The sequence below is a fragment of the Hyperolius riggenbachi genome, chromosome 11 (genome assembly GCF_040937935.1).
Source record: "Hyperolius riggenbachi isolate aHypRig1 chromosome 11, aHypRig1.pri, whole genome shotgun sequence".
NCBI classification, from domain to species: domain Eukaryota; kingdom Metazoa; phylum Chordata; class Amphibia; order Anura; family Hyperoliidae; genus Hyperolius; species Hyperolius riggenbachi.
In genome coordinates, this window is record NC_090656.1 from 80,795,936 (window position 1) to 80,820,403 (window position 24,468).

A 24,468-nucleotide genomic window follows, 5' to 3' on the forward strand; every position below is an offset into this window, starting at 1 on the left:
AAAATGAAATCTGCCACGGACTCACCATGCCCCTCTCTGAATACCTTGAAGTGTCTACTTTCCAAAATGGGGTCATTTGTGGGGTGTTTACTGTCCTGGCATTTTGGGGGGTGCTAAATTGTAAGCACCCCTGTAAAGCCTAAAGGTGCTCATTGGACTTAGCGCAGTTAGGGTGCAAAAAAGTGCCACACATGTGGTATTGCTGTACTCAGGAGAAGTACTATAATGTGTTTTGGGGTGTATTTTTACACATACCCATGCTGGGTGGGAGAAATATCTCTGTAAATGACAATGTTTTGAATTTATTTACACACAATTGTCCATTTACAGAGAGAGTTCTCCCACCCAGCATGGGTATGTGTAAAAATACACCCCAAAACACATTATACTATTTCTCCTGAGTACAGCGATACCACATGTGTGGCACTTTTTTGCACCCTAACTGCGCTAAGGGGCCCAAAGTCCAATGAGTACCTTTAGGATTTCACAGGTCGTTTTGAGACATTTGGTTTCAAGACTACGCCTCACGGTTTAGGGCCCCTAAAATGCCAGGGCAGTTTAGGAACACCACAAGTGACCCCATTTTAGAAAGACATCACCACAAGGTATTCTGTTAGGAGTATGGTGAGTTCATAGAAGATTTTTTTTTTTGTCACAAGTTAGCAGAAATTGACACTTTGTGAAAAAAAAACAATAAAAATCAATTTCCGCTAACTTGTGACAAAAAATAAAATCTTCTATGAACTCACCATACCCCTAACGGAATACCTTGGGGTGTCTTCTTTCAAAAATGGGGTTACTTGTGGGGTTCCTATACTGCCCTGGTATGTTAGGGGCCCTAAACCTTGAGGAGTAGTCTTGAAACCAAATTTCTCAAAATGACCTGTGAAATCCTAAAGGTACTCATTGGACTTTGGGCCCCTTAGCGCAGTTAGGGTGCAAAAAAGTGCCACACATGTGGTACCGCCGTACTCAGGAGAAGTAGTATAATGTGTTTTGTGGTGTGTTTTTACATATACCCATGCTGGGTGGGAGAAATATCTCTGTAAATGGACAATTTTTTGATTTTTTTTTACACACAATTGTCTATTTACAGAGATATTTCTCCCACCCAGCATGGGTATGTGTAAAAATACACCACAAAACACATTATACTACTTCTCCTGAGTATAGTGATACCACATGTGTGGCACTTTTTTGCACCCTAACTGCGCTAAGGGGCCCAACATCCTATGAGTACCTTTAGGATTTCACAGGTCATTTTGAGAAATTTGGTTTCTAGACTACTCCTCACGGTTTAGGGCCCCTAAAATGCCAGGGCAGTATAGGAACCCCAAAAGTGACCCCATTTTAGAAAGAAGACACCCCAAGGTATTCTGTTAATAGTATGGTGAGTTCATAGAAGATTTTATTTTTTGTCACAAGTTAGCGGAAGTTGATTTTTTTTTTCACAAAGTGTCATTCTCCAATAACTTGTGACAAAAAAATAAAAATGTCTATGAACTCACCATACTACTAACGGAATACCTTGGGGTGTCTTCTTTCTAAAATGGGTTCACTTGTGGGGTTCCTACACTGCCCTGGCATTTTAGGGGCCCTAAACCTTGAGGAGTAGTCTTGAAACCAAATTTCTCAAAATGACCTGTGAAATCCTAAAGGTACTCATTGGACTTTGGGCCCCTTAGCGCAGTTAGGGTGCAAAAAAGTGCCACACATGTGGTACCGCCGTACTCAGGAGAAGTAGTATAATGTGTTTTGGGGTGTGTTTTTACATATACCCATGCTGGGTGGGAGAAATATCTCTGTAAATGGACAATTTTTTGATTTTTTTTTACACACAATTGTCTATTTACAGAGATATTTCTCCCACCCAGCATGGGTATGTGTAAAAATACACCACAAAACACATTATACTACTTCTCCTGAGTATAGTGATACCACATGTGTGGCACTTTTTTGCACCCTAACTGCGCTAAGGGGCCCAACATCCTATGAGTACCTTTAGGATTTCACAGGTCATTTTGAGAAATTTGGTTTCTAGACTACTCCTCACGGTTTAGGGCCCCTAAAATGCCAGGGCAGTATAGGAACCCCAAAAGTGACCCCATTTTAGAAAGAAGACACCCCAAGGTATTCTGTTAATAGTATGGTGAGTTCATAGAAGATTTTATTTTTTGTCACAAGTTAGCGGAAGTTGATTTTTTTTTTTCACAAAGTGTCATTCTCCAATAACTTGTGACAAAAAAATAAAAATGTCTATGAACTCACCATACTACTAACGGAATACCTTGGGGTGTCTTCTTTCTAAAATGGGTTCACTTGTGGGGTTCCTACACTGCCCTGGCATTTTAGGGGCCCTAAACCTTGAGGAGTAGTCTTGAAACCAAATTTCTCAAAATGACCTGTGAAATCCTAAAGGTACTCATTGGACTTTGGGCCCCTTAGCGCAGTTAGGGTGCAAAAAAGTGCCACACATGTGGTACCGCCGTACTCAGGAGAAGTAGTATAATGTGTTTTGTGGTGTGTTTTTACATATACCCATGCTGGGTGGGAGAAATATCTCTGTAAATGGACAATTTTTTGATTTTTTTTTACACACAATTGTCTATTTACAGAGATATTTCTCCCACCCAGCATGGGTATGTGTAAAAATACACCACAAAACACATTATACTACTTCTCCTGAGTATAGTGATACCACATGTGTGGCACTTTTTTGCACCCTAACTGCGCTAAGGGGCCCAACATCCTATGAGTACCTTTAGGATTTCACAGGTCATTTTGAGAAATTTGGTTTCTAGACTACTCCTCACGGTTTAGGGCCCCTAAAATGCCAGGGCAGTATAGGAACCCCAAAAGTGACCCCATTTTAGAAAGAAGACACCCCAAGGTATTCTGTTAATAGTATGGTGAGTTCATAGAAGATTTTATTTTTTGTCACAAGTTAGCGGAAGTTGATTTTTTTTTTCACAAAGTGTCATTCTCCAATAACTTGTGACAAAAAAATAAAAATGTCTATGAACTCACCATACTACTAACGGAATACCTTGGGGTGTCTTCTTTCTAAAATGGGTTCACTTGTGGGGTTCCTACACTGCCCTGGCATTTTAGGGGCCCTAAACCTTGAGGAGTAGTCTTGAAACCAAATTTCTCAAAATGACCTGTGAAATCCTAAAGGTACTCATTGGACTTTGGGCCCCTTAGCGCAGTTAGGGTGCAAAAAAGTGCCACACATGTGGTACCGCCGTACTCAGGAGAAGTAGTATAATGTGTTTTGGGGTGTGTTTTTACATATACCCATGCTGGGTGGGAGAAATATCTCTGTAAATGGACAATTTTTTGATTTTTTTTTACACACAATTGTCTATTTACAGAGATATTTCTCCCACCCAGCATGGGTATGTGTAAAAATACACCACAAAACACATTATACTACTTCTCCTGAGTATAGTGATACCACATGTGTGGCACTTTTTTGCACCCTAACTGCGCTAAGGGGCCCAACATCCTATGAGTACCTTTAGGATTTCACAGGTCATTTTGAGAAATTTGGTTTCTAGACTACTCCTCACGGTTTAGGGCCCCTAAAATGCCAGGGCAGTATAGGAACCCCAAAAGTGACCCCATTTTAGAAAGAAGACACCCCAAGGTATTCTGTTAATAGTATGGTGAGTTCATAGAAGATTTTATTTTTTGTCACAAGTTAGCGGAAGTTGATTTTTTTTTTTTCACAAAGTGTCATTCTCCAATAACTTGTGACAAAAAAATAAAAATGTCTATGAACTCACCATACTACTAACGGAATACCTTGGGGTGTCTTCTTTCTAAAATGGGTTCACTTGTGGGGTTCCTACACTGCCCTGGCATTTTAGGGGCCCTAAACCTTGAGGAGTAGTCTTGAAACCAAATTTCTCAAAATGACCTGTGAAATCCTAAAGGTACTCATTGGACTTTGGGCCCCTTAGCGCAGTTAGGGTGCAAAAAAGTGCCACACATGTGGTACCGCCGTACTCAGGAGAAGTAGTATAATGTGTTTTGGGGTGTGTTTTTACATATACCCATGCTGGGTGGGAGAAATATCTCTGTAAATGGACAATTTTTTGATTTTTTTTTACACACAATTGTCTATTTACAGAGATATTTCTCCCACCCAGCATGGGTATGTGTAAAAATACACCACAAAACACATTATACTACTTCTCCTGAGTATAGTGATACCACATGTGTGGCACTTTTTTGCACCCTAACTGCCTAAGTGACAAGTGGTGATAGAGGGTGATTGATGGGTGATTGATGGGTAATTAGTGGGTGTTTAGAGGAGAGAACAGATGTAAACAATGCACTTGGGAGGTGATCTGACGTCGGGTCTGCGGGTGATCTGATGGTGTGGGTGGGTGATCAGATTGCCCGCAAGGGGCAGGTTAGCGGTTGATTGATGGATGGCAGTGACAGGGAGTGATTGACAGGTGATCAGTGGGTTATTACAGGGGGGATAGATGCATACAGTACACAGTGGGGGGGGGTTGGGGAGAATCTGACGGGTGGGGGGGGGGGTGATCAGGAGCCCCCAGAGGGCAGTTAGGACCTAAACAAAAAAAATAGCGTTGACAGAGTGGAGTGATTGATGGGTGATTAGGGGAGTGATTGGGTGTAAACAGGGGTCGTTCCCCCGGCATGCCGAAAGGACGCAACGCCAATGGGCGTATTGCGGTCCTTTCGGCGTCCACTTTGCTCCCGCCCATCGGCTGTGGGCAGTCGGCAAGTGGTTAAACAATACCAGTTGCCTGGCTATCCTGCTGATCCTCTGCCTCTAATACTTTTAACCATAGACCCCGAACAAGTGTGAAGCAGATCAGGTGTTTCTGATTGTCAGATCTGACAGAAGTAGCTGCATGCGTGTGGTGTGATTCAGACACTACTGCAGCCATGTAGATCAGCAGGGTTTCCAGGCAACTGGTATTGTTTAAAAGGAAAAAAATATGGCAGCCTCACTGAGTCTCTCCCTATGCTATGCTTGTGCGGACAATGTAAACAATGTTCTCAAGAGGGAGCACAGAGACAAGCTTAGGCATTAAATAGTCATGATTGTACAAGGTTGTTGAAATGTATGAAATTCATGTAGTGTAAGGGTAAACAGAGTAAATACAGTATACAGTAGAGATGGCCTGAACGGTTCGCCGGCGAACTTCCGGGGTTCGCAATCGCGGAGAACCGCGAACTTTACCGAAAGTTCGATTCGCCCCCATAGTACATCATTAGGGTCAACTTTGACCCTCTACATCACAGTCAGCAGGCACATTGTAGCCAAATTAGGCTACACTCCCTCCTGGAGCCCCCCCCTCCCCCTTCCCTTATAACAGGCAGGCAGCGTCAGCCTTTTCACTCACTAGTGTGCCTGCAGTAATTAGAGAAGGGAGAGCTGCTGCTGCTGCAGACTCAGAGAGAATAATAGGTAAAGCTTAGTTAGGCTCTTGTAGGCTTGTTAGCTTGCTCCTTGCTGATTCTTATTGCTAAAAAAGCACCCATCAACAGCTCTTTTGAGAGCTAATCTTGTTCTTGTGATCAATTTTTTTTTTTGCATTATATACAGCCCTGTCAGTCAGTCGCAGCTGGCCTTTGGCCCCTTGGTGGTAATTTCTACTGTGCCACTGCCAGGCCCAGCACATTCAGTGACTGTGTGTGTGACAGGCAGCTGCACATTTGTAATTCCAATCACTGCACTTGTTCACTGTTCAGTGCACCCACCTACCTACGTGAGCGCACACAGTGTCACTGTGCCTGTCCGGTACCTGTCTGTGTGTGATAGGCGTACATTTGTAATACCCACCAGTGCATATACCTACCTGTTGTTCAGTGCACCCACCTACCTACATGAGCGCACGCAGCGTCACTGTGCCTGTCCGGTACCTGTGTGTGTGTGACAGGTGCACATTGTAATACCCACCACTGCATATACCTACCTGTTGTTCAGTGCGCCCACCCACCTACATGAGCGCACGCAGTGTCACTGTGCTTGTCTGGTATCTGTCTGTGTGTGACAGGTGCACATTTGTAATACCCATCACTGCATATACCTACCTGTTGTTCAGTGCACCCACCTACCTACATGAGCGCACGCAGTGTCACTGTGCCTGTCCGGTACCTGTGTGTGTGTGTGTGTGTGTGTGTGTGTGTGTGTGTGTGTGTGTGTGTGTGTGTGTGTGTGTGTGTGTGTGTGTGTGTGTGTGTGTGTGTCAGATGCCCATTTGTAATACCCACCACTGCATATACCTACCTGTTGTTCAGTGCACCCACCTACCTACGTGAGTGCACGCAGTGTCACTGTGCCTGTCCGGTACCTGTGTGTGTGTGACAGGTGCACATTTGTAATACCCATCACTGCATATACCTACCGGTTATTCAGTGCACCCACCTACCTATGTGAGCGCATGCAGTGTCACTGTGCATGTCCAGGTACCTGTGTGTGTGACAGGTGCAAATTTGTAATACCAATCACTGCATATACCTACCTGTTGTTCAGTGCACCCACCTACCTACGTGAGCGCACGCAGTGTCACTGTGCCTGTCCGGTACCTGTGTGTGTGTGACAGGTGCACATTTGTAATACCCATCACTGCATATACCTACCTGTTGTTCAGTGCACCCACCTACCTACATGAGCGCACGCAGTGTCACTGTGCCTGTTAGATACCTGTGTGTGTGACTGCAGAAAATTTGTAATACCAGTCATTCCATAATTGTTCACAGTACCTGTGTGACCGCACGCTGTGTAATATACCACTCCGAGCATACCTGTTAACTGCACCTGTGTGACAGCTGCACATTGTATTGTAATACCAGTCACTGCATACCTTTCACTGAACCTGTGTGACTGCACATTGTATTAGTCAAGTCAGTGCATACCTTTCACTTCATCCCCCCCCCCCCCTCCCCTGGATATGGAAAAAACTGTTAGAGGCAGAGGCAGGGGCAGACCCAGAGGCAGGCCACCCGGCAGGTCTGTTTGAGGTCGTGCTGACGTGATTTCGTGCGGCCCTGGCCCAAAGTACAGTGCTCAGAAGAAGGCACGTCCCATCAACTCCCAAAATTGTCAGGACGGGGTTGACTATTTAACACATAACACCTCATCTTCCGCAGCCACCAGCGCTACTATAAGCACCACTTCCGCTGCATTTGACACCTCGCATGAGTTATTTGGTGGGGAAATCACTGATGCACAGCCATTATTGTTACAACAAGACGAAGGCGCTAAGCAAGTTACACCACCTCATATGTCTGAGTTAGGCGACACTATGGACGTTACGTGTGAGGAGGAGGATGATGAAGTTCCTGCTGTTGGTGCACTTTATGAGGTGTCTGAGGCAAGCGAAGCTGAGGAGGATGATTATGATGATACGGATGCCACGTGGGTTCCCAAAAGAAGAGATGAACAGGGAGACAGTTCAGAGCGGAAGTCAGAGAGGAGTAGGAGAAGACGAGTTGCTGAAAGAAGCAGGGGGAGCTCGTTGTCAGAAACAGCTGGTGGCAGTGTCCGCCGCCATGTATCACCACCTATGGACAGCCAGCCAACATGCCCTGCCACCATAGTGCCCACAGCCATCTGTTCTCTCTGAAGTCCCGCTACACCAGGAGGTAGGGTGAAATAGAAAACTCTTTATTCCAAATCCATCATCAGTGTACAGATAAAAAGCTCACGCGTATCGGAGCAATGAATGGCTCCTTAATCATAGCTTGTGGACTTCGACATTGATTTCCCTGCTCCCATCTGTGTTTACACGTGAGTGTAGCAGTCTCCACTTCCTTTTTTTTTGTACATCTGTTCTCTCTGTCTCCAAAAATTGAGCCCTGGAAAGGCCAACACCCACATAGGGACAACTGCCTTACGAAGGCACATGCAGAAAAGGCACAAACTGCAATGCGAAAACCACCTGAGGAAAAGCAGCACACAAAAGAAAAGCCACCCTCCTTCTCCTCTTCCTCCTTCAGGTGCATCATCTTCAGCCGCTTTCTCCCTTGCACCTTCACAATCACAGCCACCCTCCTCCACTCCGCCTCTCACCTTGAGCAGTTCCTGCTCCTCTGCCGACAGCAGCAGCTAGGTGTCCGTGAGGGAAATCATTGAGCGGAAGAAGCCAATGTTTGCCAGTCACCCCCTTGCCCGGCGTCTGACAGCTCGCTTGGCGGAACTGTTAGCTCGCCAGCTGTTACCATACCAGCTGGTGGACTCTGAGGCTTTCCATAAATTTGTGGCCATTGGGACAGCCCAGTGGAAGATACCAGGCCGCAATTATTTATCAAAAAAGGCAATACCAAAAAAAAGCAATGTACCATGAAGTTGAGAGGCAAGTGGTGTCATCTCTGGCACACAGCGTTGGGTCAAGGGTCCATCTGACCACGCATGCCTGGTCTGCCAAGCACGGTCAGGGCAGGTACATTACACAGCCCATTGGGTAAACCTGGTGACCGCTGGCAAGCAGGGAGTACGTGGCTGTGCAGCGGAACTTGTGACACCTCCATGGCTTGCAGGCCGGCCTGCTGCCACCTCCTCTCCTCCTGCTACATCCTCTTCACTGTCATCCTCATCCTCCTCCTCCTCCTTGGCTGAGTGGCAGTTCAACTCTACTGGTGCTGCGATCTCCTCTCCAGCTACACAGCCCCAGCTCCCCAGGGCCTATGCTGCATGCCAGGTACGACGGTGTCACGCCATATTAGACAGGTCTTTCCTCAAAGTGGAGAGTCAGACTGGAGCAGCTCTCCTGGCTGCTCTTAACAAACAGGTGGATCAGTGGCTGCCCCCGCACCAACTGGACATCGGCAACGTGGTGTGTGACAACAGCAGCAATCTAATTTCAGCTTTGAATTTGGGAAAGTTGACACATGTTCCCTGCATGGCACATGTGCTGAATCTCATCATTCAGAGATTTGTCTCTAAGTACCCAGGCTTACAGGACGTCCTGAAGCAGGCCAGGAAGTTGTGTGAGCATTTCAGGTGGTCTTACACGGCCATGGCACGCTTTGCCGACATTCAGTGGAGAAACAACTTGCCGGTGAGACGCTTGATTTGCGATAGCCCGACTCACTGGAATTCAACCCTGCTGATGTTTGACCACCTGCTACAACAGAAGAAAGCCGTCAACCAGTATCTCTACAACTACAGTAGAAGGACACAGTCTGGGGAGATGGGGATGTTCTGGCCGAAGAACTGGACACTCATGCAAAATGCCTGTAGGCTCATGCAGCCGTTTGAGGAGGTGACAAACATAGTGAGTCGCAGTGAAGGCGCCATCAGTGACTTGATCCCATATGCTTTTTACCTGGAGCGTGCCGTGCGTAGAGTGGTGGATCAAGCTGTGGAGGAGCGTGAACAGGAACAGGGGGAAGATTTGTGGGAACAATTCTCATCAGAACCAGATGTTTCCTCAACACCTGCAAAGAGGGGGGAGGAGGAGGATGAGGAAGAGACGTGTGGGGAAGACGAGTCAGACTCAGATGATGAGGAAGGTGGTTTGTTTTTTTGGAGGAAGAGGCGGCAGAAGAACAACTGCAGCAGGCATCGCAGGGGGCTTGTGCTGCTCAACGCTCCCGTGGTATTGTTCGTGGCTGGGGGGAGGAGGAGAACTTACCTGACGTCACTGAGGAAGAGCAAGAGGATAAATAGTACGTCTGGATCCAATTTTGTGCAGATGGCGTCTTTTATGCTGTCCAGCCTGTTGAGGGACCCCCGTATAAAAAAAACTCAAGGGGAATGAGCTGTACTGTGTGTCCACGCTACTAGACCCTCGGTATAGGCACAAAGTGGCGGAGATGTTACCAACTCACCAGAAGGCAGAAAGGATGCAGCACATGCAGAACAAGTTGGCAACTATGCTTTACAGTGCATTTAAGGGTGATGTCACAGAACAATGGAATAAAGGTACCACTGCCAGTAATCCTCCTCCCATGTCCACGCAGGCAAGGACAGGACACTCCAGCGATCTCATGGGGATGTCGGACATTCTTTAGTCCAAAGCCTCTCTTTAGCCCTTCCGGATCCACCCTCCACCAATGCCTCGACCGGCAGGTAGTCGACTACCTGACCTTAAAGCGGTATCGTCATCATAAAAATCAAATTTCAACAGCAACTGGTCTGAGTGTATTAAGTGATAAAGATGCTAAGCATGCATTCAAAACTTTCAAAACTTTTTCTGCTGTTATGATTTGGAGTTATCACATACTTAAGGAACACTGGCCCTAGTAGTCGTGCCAAAGAATTGCATGCTGGGGGTTCTTTTTATCTATAATCTATTCCTCCTCTTCCCTTTATTTCCCTGCCAGCTTCTTATCTGAAACCTAATCCCCTACTCACTTGTGTTTACAAGCAAGGCTGAGGCGACTCAGCGATTGGAGGAGACAAGAAAAAAAGTAAAGGGCAGAAATGACATCACGAGTTAGCCTTAACTGTGGGCAAAAGATATGGCCCCCACCAGGAACAGAATTCTCGTAATTTACTATATAACATTCACTGAAATCAAACCATGGACAGTATAATACATGTGTTATGTAAGTAGATCAAGTATTTATCTACTTATATATGTGTTTTTTTTCCCTGGCATAGTATGGCTGATCCTACTGCTTTAAGTGTGGATGTGTAGACACTGGAGGCAGCGATGAACCCTTGGACTACTGGGTGCGCAGGCTTGACCTGTGGCCAGAGCTGTCACAATTTGCCATCCAACTTCTGTCTAGCCCTACCTCAAGCTCCTGTCAGAAAGGACCTTCAGCGCAGCTGGAGGCATTGTCACTGAGAAAAGAAGTTGCCTAAGTCACAAAAGTGTTCAGTACCTCACCTTCATCAAAATGAATGAGGCATGGATCCTGGAGGGCTACTACCCGCCCGAAGACTAAGTCAGTCCCCACACACAGCATCTCTGCCTGTACGCCATGTGACTGGCTGCCTGCCCCAAGACTAAGTCGCTCCCCACACAGCATCTCTGCCTGCTGGCCGATTGACTGCCTTCTCCGCCACCACCAAAACGGTCTAGGACAAAAGGCGAATTCCTGAATTTTTAAGGCCGCTGCTAGCAGCGGCTGCTATACTGCTTTTTCTGGTGTGTGTACATGCCTGCCTAATTTTTCTGGCTGCACTGCAGCTGCAACAACAAAACAAAAGGCATGTACATGTGCCAATTCCCCTTCGTGATCGTTACCTTGCCGCGGTAAAGGGGCTTGCGTATCACAATGAAGCAATGACCGCCGGCTATATGAGTGTCTCTCGGGGGGGGGGGGGGAGGGAGGGCTGTCACTACACAAACAGCTGTTTGCAGTCACTGCATACATTTCACTGCATCTGTGACTGCACATTGCATTATACCTGGCAGTCAGTGCATAACTTTCACTTGAATGAATTGATGGCAGACTTCCCCTCCATAACAGATTCTCATTAAAGGTAGTAAGGTTGATTAGTCTCATATACAGCAGGGCGTCAAAAGTCCTCCTGTATTGTTATTTTTTGTCACTACCTCTGGACTTGCATACCATGCCTGCTGCCTTCCTTGGATGTGTGTTGGTAGCCATTTCTCAGGCTCCAACTCCGGACCGGGATCGAACCCTGATTCCCCGGCCATTACCCGTGGTCGCCAGAGAAAATACCATCGAAGGTTTCACACAGTTGAATGAATGGCAGACTTGCCCCCTCCATAACAGATTCTCGTTACAGGTACTGAACAGCCAGCAGAAAAAGTAATTTAAAAAAATAGATGTAAGCTTTAACTATGGTAGAGAAAGAACCATGGAAAGTTGATAAGGCAGTCAGACATTACCTGACATCACTGAGTGAGGAAGATCAATCTCACCATGGTGCGCAGTAGTCCAGCACAGCTGTCACTACACAAACAGCTGTTTGCCGTGTGTTACACAGTGAGTTTGGTGTGTCAGTGTGAAGCAGTACTCTAATTACACTCCCTGATTGATGTATACACATGCAAGATGTTTTAAAGAAATGTAGGCCTCCAATTTAGCAATAAAATGTGATTTCTGCCATTAAAACGCTGCTTTGCGTCAAATCCAGATTTTTCCCCTAAACTTTTGGCGTGTATCCCATTCCGCCATGCCCCCCTCCAGGTGTTAGACCCCTTGAAACATCTTTTCCATCACTTTTGTGGCCAGCATAAATGTTTCTAGTTTTCAAATTTCGCCTCCCCATTGAAGTCTATTGCATTTCGAACCGAACTTTTGAGGAAGTTCGCGTTTGCGGTTCGCAAACCGAAAATCGGAGGTTCGAGCCATCTCTAGTATACAGTACTTTTTATAGATTCTTTAGGTAGGTCGTTTAAGAACATAGATGTGGAAACGCTGGGCAAGATTGGGCAATCAAGACTGTCTTTATTATTAATCATTTACTATCTTTTTTTTGCATTCATTAAAAATGATGATAATTTATATATGATGTGCTTACAGTTTACTTGACCCGTATCTCCTCCATATTAGTTTACCTCTTACAAAAGCTTTTTGCTTGTGCACCACTCATCATCAGTCCCCTCCTCCCCTCTCCTTTGAACAGCGCTCACTCATCACAGCATTGTCCTAATGATCAAACAATGATCATTAAGCTGGACAATGATTAAGTCTCTGCATACAACCTTACCCTACAGAAAAATTGACTGCAGAGAAACTCTCCTGATTCTTTACCTTTACAGCGAGAAAAAGAAAAAAAGGAACACAGCCTAACAATAAGTAGGATTGGGACTGAACATAACCTACACACTTGTTTTATCATGTTACATGTCACTTCAGGTATTTTTTAAGACCGGGAATTGGCCTGAGCAAAACTATTCAGCAAAAATATTCTGTAGGGTGTACACAAATCCATTTCAGAAACACGTTAAAGGACCACTATCACAAAAATTACACGTAAACCAATACAAATAATATATGCGTTTTTCCAGGGTACAATGAGCCATAAATTACTTTTCGCTTATGTTGCTGCTACTAGCAGTATATAGTAGAAATGTCACAGAGCCGACGGTTTTGGACTAGCCTATCTCCTCATAGGGGATTCTCAGGGTTTTGTTTATGTATTTTGTTTTTTGTTTTTGTTTTACTTTCCAACTGCAAAAAGTGTGCAGCAAGCAGGGAGGTTGAACAGTATCATTGTAGAATTCCTTTTTAGGGAATATCTTAATACAGAAGAAAAGCCATGCTGAGAATCCCCCATGGGGAGATAGGCTATGATGGGCTAGTCCAAAACCTGTTGGTAATGTTAGAATTCTACTACTTACTAGGGGACAGCAACATAGGAGAGAAGTAATTTATGGCTCATTTTACTCTGGAAGAAACATACTTCTTATTTGTACTTGTACACATATATTTAAAATGTTACAATTTTCGCGATAGTGGTCCTTTAACCAGTAGCCGATGGGCGTGGCCGCGGCGGCAGCCCCAGGACTGCCTAACACCGATCGGCGTAAAGTCTTGGGGCTCTGGTTTGCAGGAGATCGCGCGCATCTCCTGCTTGGTGGGCGGAGCCTCTCGGGAGACTGTTAGACTGCGAAACCGCCGTCTAATTACTGGTACAACGCTGCGATCTGCAGCAGCACTCTACTGTCCCCTCCTTAGGCACAGGGGTGACGGCTGTCCCCTCCTTAGGCACAGGAGTGATCGGCTGTCATAGGCTGAAGCTTATGACAGCTAATCACATGGATTGGCTGGCAGGGGGAGGAAGGGAAGGAGGGGGGAGTATATGAAAGAAAAAAAAAACATTTTTTTATTAATAAAAATGACAAACAAACATCTGGGGACCAGCAGAGAGCTCTGTTGGTGGGGAGAAAAGGGGGGGGGGGATCACTAGTGTGCTGTGTTGTGCGGCCCTGCAGCTTGGCCTTAAAGCTGCAGTGACCAATTTGTCAAAAAATGTTCTGGTCACTACGGGGGTTTAACACCATGGTCCTCAAGAGGTTAAACATTATAGATGAGATGCTTTGAACTACATCTCCCGAGTTGCACTGTGATTGTAGCCAATCACTGAGGCGACAGTTAATACGCCTATTTGTGCGTCGCTATGCCAATGCGCCGGCCTGGTTTGCCCAATAGCAGCGCACTGAGGGAATCCCTGGTGACGTACTCCTATCCCAGGTTCCCGTGCGGTGCAGACATGTGACGTCTCTCTACCAATCAGAATCTGAGTTTACCGGCGAATTACGTATGCCGGTGAGCGCGCTCGCAACGGCTCTGCACGGCACGGAGCAAGGTAACTCTTTATATATATTTGCCCAGACGCTCAGTCTCCAGTGTTCCCTGACGACGGCGGAAGGCCGAAACCGGTCGGAACTGGAGACTGGGCAAATCAACTGATTCCGTGAGATTTTAATTGTGTATTGGTATACACTATACGCTCTATCTTACCAAGGGTCCCTGTCAAAAGGACCCTTAAAGTAAGCTATTGTATATGTGCTATCTTTGTTAAATTTTATTAAATTGTGATGTTTTTAAGAGACAGTGAGTGACCTTTTGTTGAACTCATTTCTGGTGATGGTCACTGTCTGAATATTTACACTGTGGTGGATCTGCAGATATCGTGGTATCTCACTAGCGCTGTGGAGCTCTTTGCTTGGATTTTGTGATACCTATTGTGGATATGGTCTTCTCCTGAGCAGCTGGTGAAAGATACTTTGAGTGGGAGCAGCGCCTGTATTCTACTTCAAAAACATAGATATTATTCACGCTTTACAATTGCTTACCGTCTGCAAACACAAAGGAGATAATTGCTTTGAAACCAATATGATTCACAAAGGAATCAGAGGAAAACACGATCTGCAGGACATTAGACGTGCTCACAATTTTTGGGGGTAGGACAGCTCCACAAAACTTTCCTAGAAAGCAAATCAGAAGACATACATAATGTAATATGAATTATCTTGGCAGTGCCAGTTGAAACATTTATGGCAAATCAGAAAAACAACAGGTACTCTTCCCAAAGAACATGTGATGAGTTGATGATTAAAGAGTATGCACTCCCAAGACATCTTCCACAGCACTTTATGGAGTATATAGTCATGTCACTAACTGTCCTGAGTGGCTCACTATCTAATGCCTACCATAGTCATATGTTCATCATAGTCTAGGGCAGAATGTTTTGGAGATGTGGAAGGAAACTCAAGAGGAGATGGGGAGAACATACACATCAATGCAGATAGTGCCTTGGCTGAGGTTCAAACCGTGGACCCATCTGCTGCAAGGCGACATAGCGATCTGATCTGAATTAGTCTGCAGAGTCCTTTTCCTGGTTGGTGAGACATCAGGGCTGCTTTCAGGACATAACAGGTGGGATGCAGTATGGGGCCCGGTGAACAAAGCCACGCACATGGGCCCCAGCTGCAAGTCTGTTACAGAATGCACAGACTGTCAATGAGCGTGCCTGTGTTCGCCTCATCCGGCTGATTTTGCATTGTGATTTTTTTGTGATTTGGCCATGCTTGTGCTTTGTCATTCTCAATTCAGTGAATGAGAATTGTATCACAGAATCGATGAAAAAATGCTGCATGCAGTGCGTTCGGGATTTTTGAAAATGGCAAGCGCTGCAGTGAGAGTAATCCCATAGGATTACATGTCAAATTGCTTTGCTGATCGCCAGCGACCGCCTTAAATTTAGGGGGGGGGGGGGGGGGGAGTGGAGTGAGTGGGGCCCAGTAGGTTTTCCCAGTATGGGGCCCAGGAATTTTTGATGGCAGTCGTGTGACACATACTTTGTTTATTAGCCTCAGTAAAGCATGGTAGACGGGGTTCAGCTGGCAAACCATCTTTCCCATAAAACGGTTTGCTCAGCTCTGGAAGTAAATAGCACATCTATTGCCCTCTTCTCCACACTAGGGAAAAGTACATGCATATCAGACTTAAAGTAATGCTGTAGTTACACACTGCATTCTGCGCAGGGAGTAGGGATACACATTATGCAGCCTTATTGCCTCCACAGCACTGAGTTGTGTCACTTGTGGGAGTTCACTGATCTTTAGCAAGTCGCATAGTCAGGTGAGAACCCAGCTAAAGACTCCACAACCAAGCATCTCCTCCTCATCAACTGACATCTGCTTGGTCTTGGTATTGATGCAGAGACCAGGCAATTACATCACCAGGGAGTAGGAAGGGGTGTAGCCAGGGCAGATGATGTGTGGCAAGACCCATCAGAGGCATTGCATAAGGCTGGAGGGGCATGACAGGGCTTCCAAACCAGGAAGTCCAGCCACACAGCAGGAGTCCCCAGAACTCCATTAAGTGGCAGGCCTTTTAGTTAGTTCCGTGGACGAGAGCATTGCTACTGCAATTCATTTGTCCTTGGAAATACTCCGTGACATGAGTAGCTTTGAAGAGCTGTCCAACCAAGCAGGCTTTCTGTTAGTACAATACAGAGAAATGGTCTTGATTTATATGCACATAAAGACAATATTGTTGATTCATGAAGCTGCGCTGCGAGAGCAGCTTAATGACAGGAGCGCGAGCTCAGCACAGGCTATGCTGCTGATGGTAATGCAGCTCAAGTGACAGGCAGCCTACTGGGCCAATCAAAGAGCTGGGATCAAATCCATTATAGTCATTGGACCCTAGGGCTCAGGGCAGGAGTGCCTCTAGCCATTTTGTCACTCCAGGCGAGAAAACCTGTGGCGCACGGGAAAAACCTATGGTGCTACGGAAAAATTGCACCCGAAGCCCTGCACTGGAGACCAAAATAGTCTCCAGTGCAGGGGTTCGGATGCCATTTTCCCGTAGCCCTGCTCTGCCTGCCGGAACCCACAGACTCCGCAGGCTGCAGATCAGTCTCCACCGCCGCCTCCAGCCTGGTAGGCCACCCACGTGGAGAAGCTCCTCTCCTCTGAGCTCTCCCGCAGGCCAGACCTCCATTGATGGGGCCACTGCCAAGTCGATCACCCCACATACAGCCCTCAATAGCGGCCACAGGGTTCCTGCCTCCATCTGAACACTCCACCAGGTCCCCTCTGCCTGCAACCATCATCAAATGGACTCTGGACTGGGCACCAAGCCAGAACTATGCTAAGCGTGGCCCCCCTCAGTGATCCCCTCAGTTCGGCTGGGAGCACTGATTATCTGTACACAATCTGCAGTCCTAAAGGGGACTCTCTGCCTCTGTCTCTCTCCTTTTGCATGTTTCTGTCTCTTTCTTTCCTCATTCTCTTTTTAGCTATCCATTCTCTCTCTCTCTTTTTCTATCCACTCCTTTCCTTTACACTCTTTTCCTTTACACACTGCAGGGCATCTGGAACTGCTGCAGAGCAGAGCGAGCGCCGTCGGTAGATGTGGCTGCTCCCCTCACATAGCACTCCGGTCCGCCCCACGCGTCCTCCACTAGTCATGTGCTGTATTATATATATGTATTGCTTACTTATGTACCATACTGTACCTGATTGTATGTGCTGAAGGATCGCATGTATGTGTTTGTACCATCACCGACCCTGTATGAGCCAAAAATAATTCCGGGTACAACCCCCGTTGTACTTGGCGAAATAAATGATTCTGATTCTGAACTGAGCTTACGGGCTGCGGCCAGTGAACTGGCGCAGCACCTATTAGATGCCGCAGGCCAGTTCACCACCTGGTGACACACCATCTGGCGGGGCAAGGGGAGGCCGCAGTCCCCCCTGTGCCTCCCCACCTCCCACACAGCACTTGTGACCGACTGGTCGGCCTGGTGGCCCAGGCGTCTCTGCAAGAAGGTCAGAAGGAGGCATAAAGGGGGACACAAGGAGTCACAAAGGAGGACAGAAGGAGTCACAAAGGAGGACAGAAGGAGTCACACAGGGGGACAGAAGGAGGCACAATGGGGGACAAAAGGAGGCAAGGAAGACAGAAGGAGGAACAGGAGGACAGAAGGAGGTACACAGAGGGGCAACGGGAGGTACATGGTGACAGTTGAAGGTATGAGGGCAAGAAGGAGGCACAAAAGAGGACAGAAAGAGGCACACGGGAACAAAAGGAGGCACAATGGGGCACAAATTGAGTCACAATGGGGGAGAGATAGAGGCACAAAGGGGGAGGAAAGAAGGAGGCAGAGGGGGCTGAAGGAGGCACACAAGGGACAGAAGGAGGCACAATGGGGAACAGAAAAAGCACAAGGGGGGGGGGCAGGAGGTGGAACAGGGAGACAGTAAGAGGCACAAAGGGGGATGTAAGGAGGCACAGGGAGACAGAAGGAGGCAGAGGGGGACAGACAGAGCCACAGGGAGACAGAAGAAGGCACAAAGGGGCACAGGAGGCACAGGGGGACAGAGGAAGGTGTAAGGGACAGAGGTGGCACATGGGGACTGAAGTGGCACATGGAGACAGAAGGAGGCCCAAAGGGAGACAGAAGGAGGCAGAGTGGGACAGAAGGAGGAACAGGGGACAGAGGTAGCACAAGGGGACAAAGACAGGCAAAGGGGACACAAGGAGGCACAGTGGGACAGAAGGAGGCACAAAGGGGCAGAGAAGGAGGCAGAGGTGGCACAGGGGGAAAAAGGAGGCACAAGGAGACAGAAGTAGGCCCAAAAAATAGTCAGAAGGAGGCACAAAAGGGGAATGAAGGATGCACAAGGCACAGAGGTGGCAGCTACCTGCAACTTTCGCTAAGTAGATGCAACAAAAGCAAGTAATAGAACACCCAAGAGGCGGGGCAGAGTGCGGGGCGGTGCTTAATCCAGAAACATGGCACCCCCAGGACCAATGGCACTCCAGGCAATGGCTTGTACTGCCTATGCCTAAAGGCTCCCCTGGCTCAGGGCAGGTTCAGTGGAGCGGCATTAGTTAGAAGAAGCTAGGACAGGCATGGGCAAACTTGGCCCTCCAGCTGTTGAGGAACTACAAGTCCCACAATGCATTGCAGGAGTCTGACAGCCACAGTCATGACTCAAAGGCAAATGCATTGTGGGATTTGTAGTTCCTTAACAGCTGGAGGGCCAAGTTTGACAATGCCTGAGCTAGGAGCACAAGTTAACAGTGCACACTGGCTGCACTACTACATTATAGCATGTGCTGAGCTTGCGCTCCTGTCATTAAGCTGCGCTGCTTTAGCAGTGGCTTCAGGACTACAATGTACAAAGATGAACTCACCCGCCACCACAGTTCCAGCCAGATCATAATAAATAATGACATAATCAAACACACAGTCCTTGTGCGGTTCCACATCAAACATAAGGAATTCCACCTGGATAAAGAGGATAAATGCAGAATGAACTTAGAAATAGAATTCAATAATAGCAATGATGTGCCAGTAGGTCACCTCCAGCGGTTTGTGGGTCTCTTCAGTTATGGAAGGTCTGGGAAGCCAGAGATATTCCTTTAAATGAATTCAGTACTGTGTGGGTTATACAGTTGTGGGAATAACTATAGTGGGCCATTTTGCTTTCTCGGGATTGCACTGATCAGTTTATTGTTTTGACCTGGTCGGTCTTGGTGGAGTTTCAGTACTCAAATGATTATAAAGCTATTATGGGTTCCTGACTTCCCTGATTATATGGAGTCTTCACTGTCCTGTTCTCTTTCTGCTCTCCCCTTTTTTTCTCTCTCATTTTGGGGCATGGAGACACTGTTTTTCGTGTTATTCCGACACTCATGCTTAATGTTTTGGATAAGCCTATTCCAGCTATACTGGTCTGCAAACTAGTGATGGGTCGTTCGCGAACGAGCCGGCTCTAAGAGCCGGCTCTTTGCTGTGAACGACAAGAGCCGGTTCTCAGTTTTGAAAGAGCCGATGCCTCAGCCGCCCCACACAGCTCTGCTTTCCTGTGTAATAAAGGGCGCTGAGGCATGCTGGGAGATGTAGTCCTGTAGTTGCAGCTTGTACGAGTGTATGGGGGGGAGCAGAGCAGTAGCAAGAGAGATTGCCCAAGTCAGAGAAGCAGTCTGAAGTTGTCATGGAGATGGGGGCGGGGCTTTTACTCCGATTCTGAGCGGTGTCTATTGATATTTAATAGGGAGCCGATTGAGAGCCGTAAGAGCCGGCTCTTTAATGGGAGCCGATTCAGAAGAGCCGATTCTCCGAGAAGAGCCGGAATTCCCATCACTATTGCAAACATGACAAGGTAGTTATATGATTGTAATGGAGTGTGATATACTCTCTTCCCCTGAAATTAAGACATCCCCTGAAAGTAAGCCCTAGCAGAAATTTCGAGCATGGTCGAAATATTAGCCCTACCCCGAAAGTAAGCTGTAGCTACAGTAAGGGGAAAAAGTATGGAAACTTGTGTTTCTATTGGAGCCGACGGTCTCACGAGCAGGACTAAGGCTCCGTCACTGGGCCAAACACTGCACACACTGCAACTCAGCGAGTGCAGTGAATGGCCCAATAATGGAGCTATGGTCCTGCCTGCTACACCATTGGCTCCAGTAGAAACTTAAATTGCTGTACTTCTCTCGAATAGGCTCAAGTACGGGAGACAGCAGCAAGGAGCTGAGGGAAAGAAGAGGATTAGGAGGACATTGCTGGACATGGGGACAGCATAATATGGAGCTGGGGGTAAGAGGAGGAGGCAGGGGGATATCGGAGGACAAGGGACACCAGGAGGACATAGGGTTACATGGGACACAAGAGTTTAGGGGATAGAGGAGGACGACACGGGTACAGAGAAGGACATGGGGGCACACAAGAGGTGGATCCAGCAGAGGAAGAGATGGCACAGTTGGGAAGGCAGGAGGACACACAGCACAGGAACTTGTGTGTTAATAGAAATATAAGACATCTCCTGAAAATAAGCCCTAGCACAACATTTGGAGCAAAAATTAACGTAAGATACCTTATTTTCGGGGAAACACGGGTATGATTCCTTCTGAGAACTTGTTAACACTTGTGAATGTGGATTATATTGTTCATGTTTCACTGTTTTTCAATTAACTTGAATTGTAAAACGAAAAAAAAATATAGCGGGCCCACAGTAGAATTAGTGGGGCACAGTCAGAGTGGGGCAGTCAAGCTATGTATTACTATTAGACCTAAGCTCATTAATATAACAGGCTCTAAGTCTTCCTCACAACCCGCCTCCCTTTCCGCTCCTGTGACCACCGTCACTGCCGCATGCCAGCATACATACGAGCAGACCCGCACGTGCACGCACACGTCTGAAGATCAAGATGTCATGGATGGCGGCACCAGCTGAAGTCCACCTCCCACAGAGGAGCAGAGCAGGAAGTTTGAGAGGTATGTTACTCTCTCCTCACTACTCTCCATCAATCAGCCCTTTCTGTGCTCAATCTATCCTCTATCTAACCCCTGACCCTCAGTAGCCTCCACTCTTTTCTTCCAGACTCTAAATAAGCCCTTTTTCTCCCCATCCAGCACCAGTGAAGGACAAAGCCAAAAGTGGGCCCCTGTGCAGAATAAATGAAGGGGGCCCATTGTGAGTGCCCATGGTCATAACAGATCATGGTTGGATCCAAATAACGTTGATAACATAAAAGTACATGAACCTAGATCCCATTCTGTAGCAGTGGTGTAACAATAGGGGGCGGTCCTATGCAGCCAGCCGATAATCAGGCTGGCTGCACAGCACTTGCTAACTAACCTGGAAGAGGAGGAGACGCAATCGCTGGAAGCAGATAATGTATAATAATGCTTCTGCTGCACTTTCTGATTACCATATCAAGTACAGGACCTCCCCCCCCCCCCCCTTAGCTCCTGGAAGGGGCGCAGCAATGCAGAGGCTGACATAGGCCCATGCAGGCACACAGGGGCCCCATGTCCTCTTGGTCCCATGCCATTGGACCAGATTATCCTCTAAGCTTTTCTCCTTGTATTTATCTCTGAAACTCAAGAGAAACAGAGATCATAACTTGTACCTCAGTCATATACAGGTTTAAAATGTGTGCTATATTAATACAGTGCCTAGAGAATGTGACCTAGGTTTCTGTACTTTTATCTTATCGGCATTGCTTTGTTCCAATCATGATCTGTTATGACCACACCCACTCACATGGGGCCTGCTTCATTTATTTTTGCACAGGGGCCCATTGTTGGCTTTGGCCGCCACTGCACCAATGACAAATTTCAGCGTGGGGGGGTGGCCTGGCCAACTAGTTATGCCCCTGTTCTGTAGGCACTGTATTCATGTAGAACACATTTTATACTTGTATATGATTGGGCCATAAGCAGTTATTACTGTTCCTCATGGGTTACAGAGAGAAATGCATCGAGGATAATCAGGCCCTAATTGTGGTGCAGCCAGGGCCGGATTTTACCATAAGGCACTGTAGGCATGTGCCTACAGGCGCATGAAGATGGAAAGGCAGCTCACTCCCCTCCCCAAGTGCCTCCCTCCCTCCCTATGCAGAGTCCCGAGCAGAGAGTAAATGAGGTTTCTCACCTGGGTCTCTGCATTCCCCTGACCAGATCTCCCTTTCACTCAGGGGCCCTTCACTGTAGCTCCCTAATTCTGAGGGTACCTCTGACTACCTAAAAATAAGGGGCACTTGTAGCTACCTATGACAGGCAAGGGAACTAAAGCTTGGAGGGGGATTGTAGGTTCATGGTGGGAGAAGTCTAAGGTGCCAGGACATCTGTGCCTATAGGCTTCTGTGATGTAAATCTGTCCCTGGGTGCAGCTGCATGGGCCCTAGAAGTAGTGAGGCACCCTCAATGGCTGCACTCTTCCCCCTTGCCCCAACAACCCTTCCTGCATCCTCAATAGCTTAACTCTCCTCCAGACCCTTAATAAGCCATTCTCTCCCTCCCCATCACCCACAATTAGCTTCTTTCACTCCACATCCAACCGCTAGAATCCTCAGTTTCCTCACACTCCGTCCCCAGAGACCCTCAGTAAGCCCCTCCCTCTCCCAAATCATCCCCCCCCCCCCCCAAACCCTCAGTAAGCCTTTTTGTGTAAAGAACAGTACTTTTGTTGAAGCTCTGAGGTACCAAAACAGTAAAATTCCTGCCAAAATCACACCATACAGTAAACTAGGGAATGTAGGAAATTAAACCAAGAGCAAAACAAAGATTTTTTTTCACACTAGCAATTGTCTCTCTCAGTTAAGAACTACCATCTAACAGTAAGAAATAATAGACATTGATGTGTCCTGAAGAGTGATCACTATGATTCATTTTATAGTGATTATTGAGTCCAAACAAAACATTTAAAAAATGTCGAGTAGGAGGACACAGAAGTTATCTGCAGCAACGTTAATTGTAATACAGGGGCATGAAGTTGCTGACAGAGGTAAATCATGACATAACTCATTTGGCAATGAAAAGGGAATACTCCGAAAAATTGAATACAATTATTCAAGAGGTACAGAAGTGGATACCTGAATCTTGAACTTGGGGGCACAGTGCATAACCCATGTACATTCAGAATCGCTATTGTACTCCTTTGGATGGTTCATAGTCTGAATCTCTCCTTCATCAAAGATAGCAGCGACAGATCCACACTCCGACCCTGAAAGTAGAAAGATATTGCTGCAGTGATCCTTATGCAGGGCAGTTTCTAGGCTAAATTGCACCCAGGGCGAGGGTGTAAAAATTGTGCCCCCTTTTCCCCCACCTCGTGGACTCATGAACCCTTATTCTTTAGGGATAGTCATACAGGAACAGGTTACAAGTAGTTCTATTAATGCACACTGACATTCAACTTTGCTGGTCAGAGCTGCAGGGTGTATGGTTTCTCTGTCATGCTGGCTGCCATCTTGTTCTCTGCAAAATCTGAAAAAAGTTGATTTCTGCCCTCAAGCATTTTTGAAATGACACAGGCAGCTTAAACAGGCAGGAAGAGAGCAGTGCAGGAAATCAACAAGACAAGAAGTGAAGACATATGAGGAATGAGACATCACCAGTGGTGTAGGAATATAGCATGCAGTGGTCACAATCACAACCAGGCTTCTACCTCAGAGGGCCCATTTAGGACCATGCATCACCCTTTGTGCTTATTGTTCATTGCTGGTACAGTGGTAATCAATATTACCATGTGGGTAGGGGCGGTTTTTCCATGAAGCAATGTGAATCACGTGCTTCAGGGTGGCAACAATTAGAGGGCAACAAGAGGCAGCTTCCCTCCTCAAATGTCCCCCTCATCACACTCCCCGTCCACCCCTCCCTAGACGCGCAGCCGACGCTGCTTCAGTCACCTGCTCTCAGTGCCCCAGCGATGGGATCTCCATCCGCCCGTCCAGTGTCCTGTATCCATGGCTACAGCAGTGCCGTATGTGACCTGTTACATGCTGCCATGTCACATGAGGTGGCGCTGTAGTCAGAGACAAAGCAGGACTTTACGTGAGGCTGGTGATCCCATCCCTAATCTGCTGAGAGCGGGAGAGTGATGCGGCACTGGTGCAGCACATACCTGGCATCCTGGGGATCTTATGCTGTGTGGGGTACTGGGGAAAAAACACAAAGAGCCCAAATGGTGCAGTACATCACAGATAGATGAATCTATGGACAAAAGATGTTCGACAAAGGAATACTCACAAAGGTTGGTTGCATGAGGGGCAACCAACCACTTCAAGCAGGTGGAGTCTCTTAAC

The 24,468-nt window shown here is 47.0% G+C and overlaps 1 protein-coding gene across 5 annotated transcripts in view; it reads right to left on the minus strand.

Annotated features, from left to right (window-relative positions):
- LOC137539184 (ovochymase-2-like) overlaps positions 1-24,468 on the minus strand; it is a 229,166-nt gene that overhangs the window by 111,608 nt on the left and 93,090 nt on the right. For all 5 annotated transcript variants that reach the window (XM_068261698.1, XM_068261699.1, XM_068261697.1 and 2 more), the window contains exons 11-13: positions 23,257-23,387; positions 19,072-19,165; positions 14,715-14,846 (exon numbers count right to left, since the gene is read on the minus strand). In XM_068261698.1, coding sequence (XP_068117799.1) covers positions 14,715-14,846; positions 19,072-19,165; positions 23,257-23,387 — 357 coding nt within the window. The remainder of the gene's footprint in view (positions 1-14,714; positions 14,847-19,071; positions 19,166-23,256; positions 23,388-24,468) is intronic.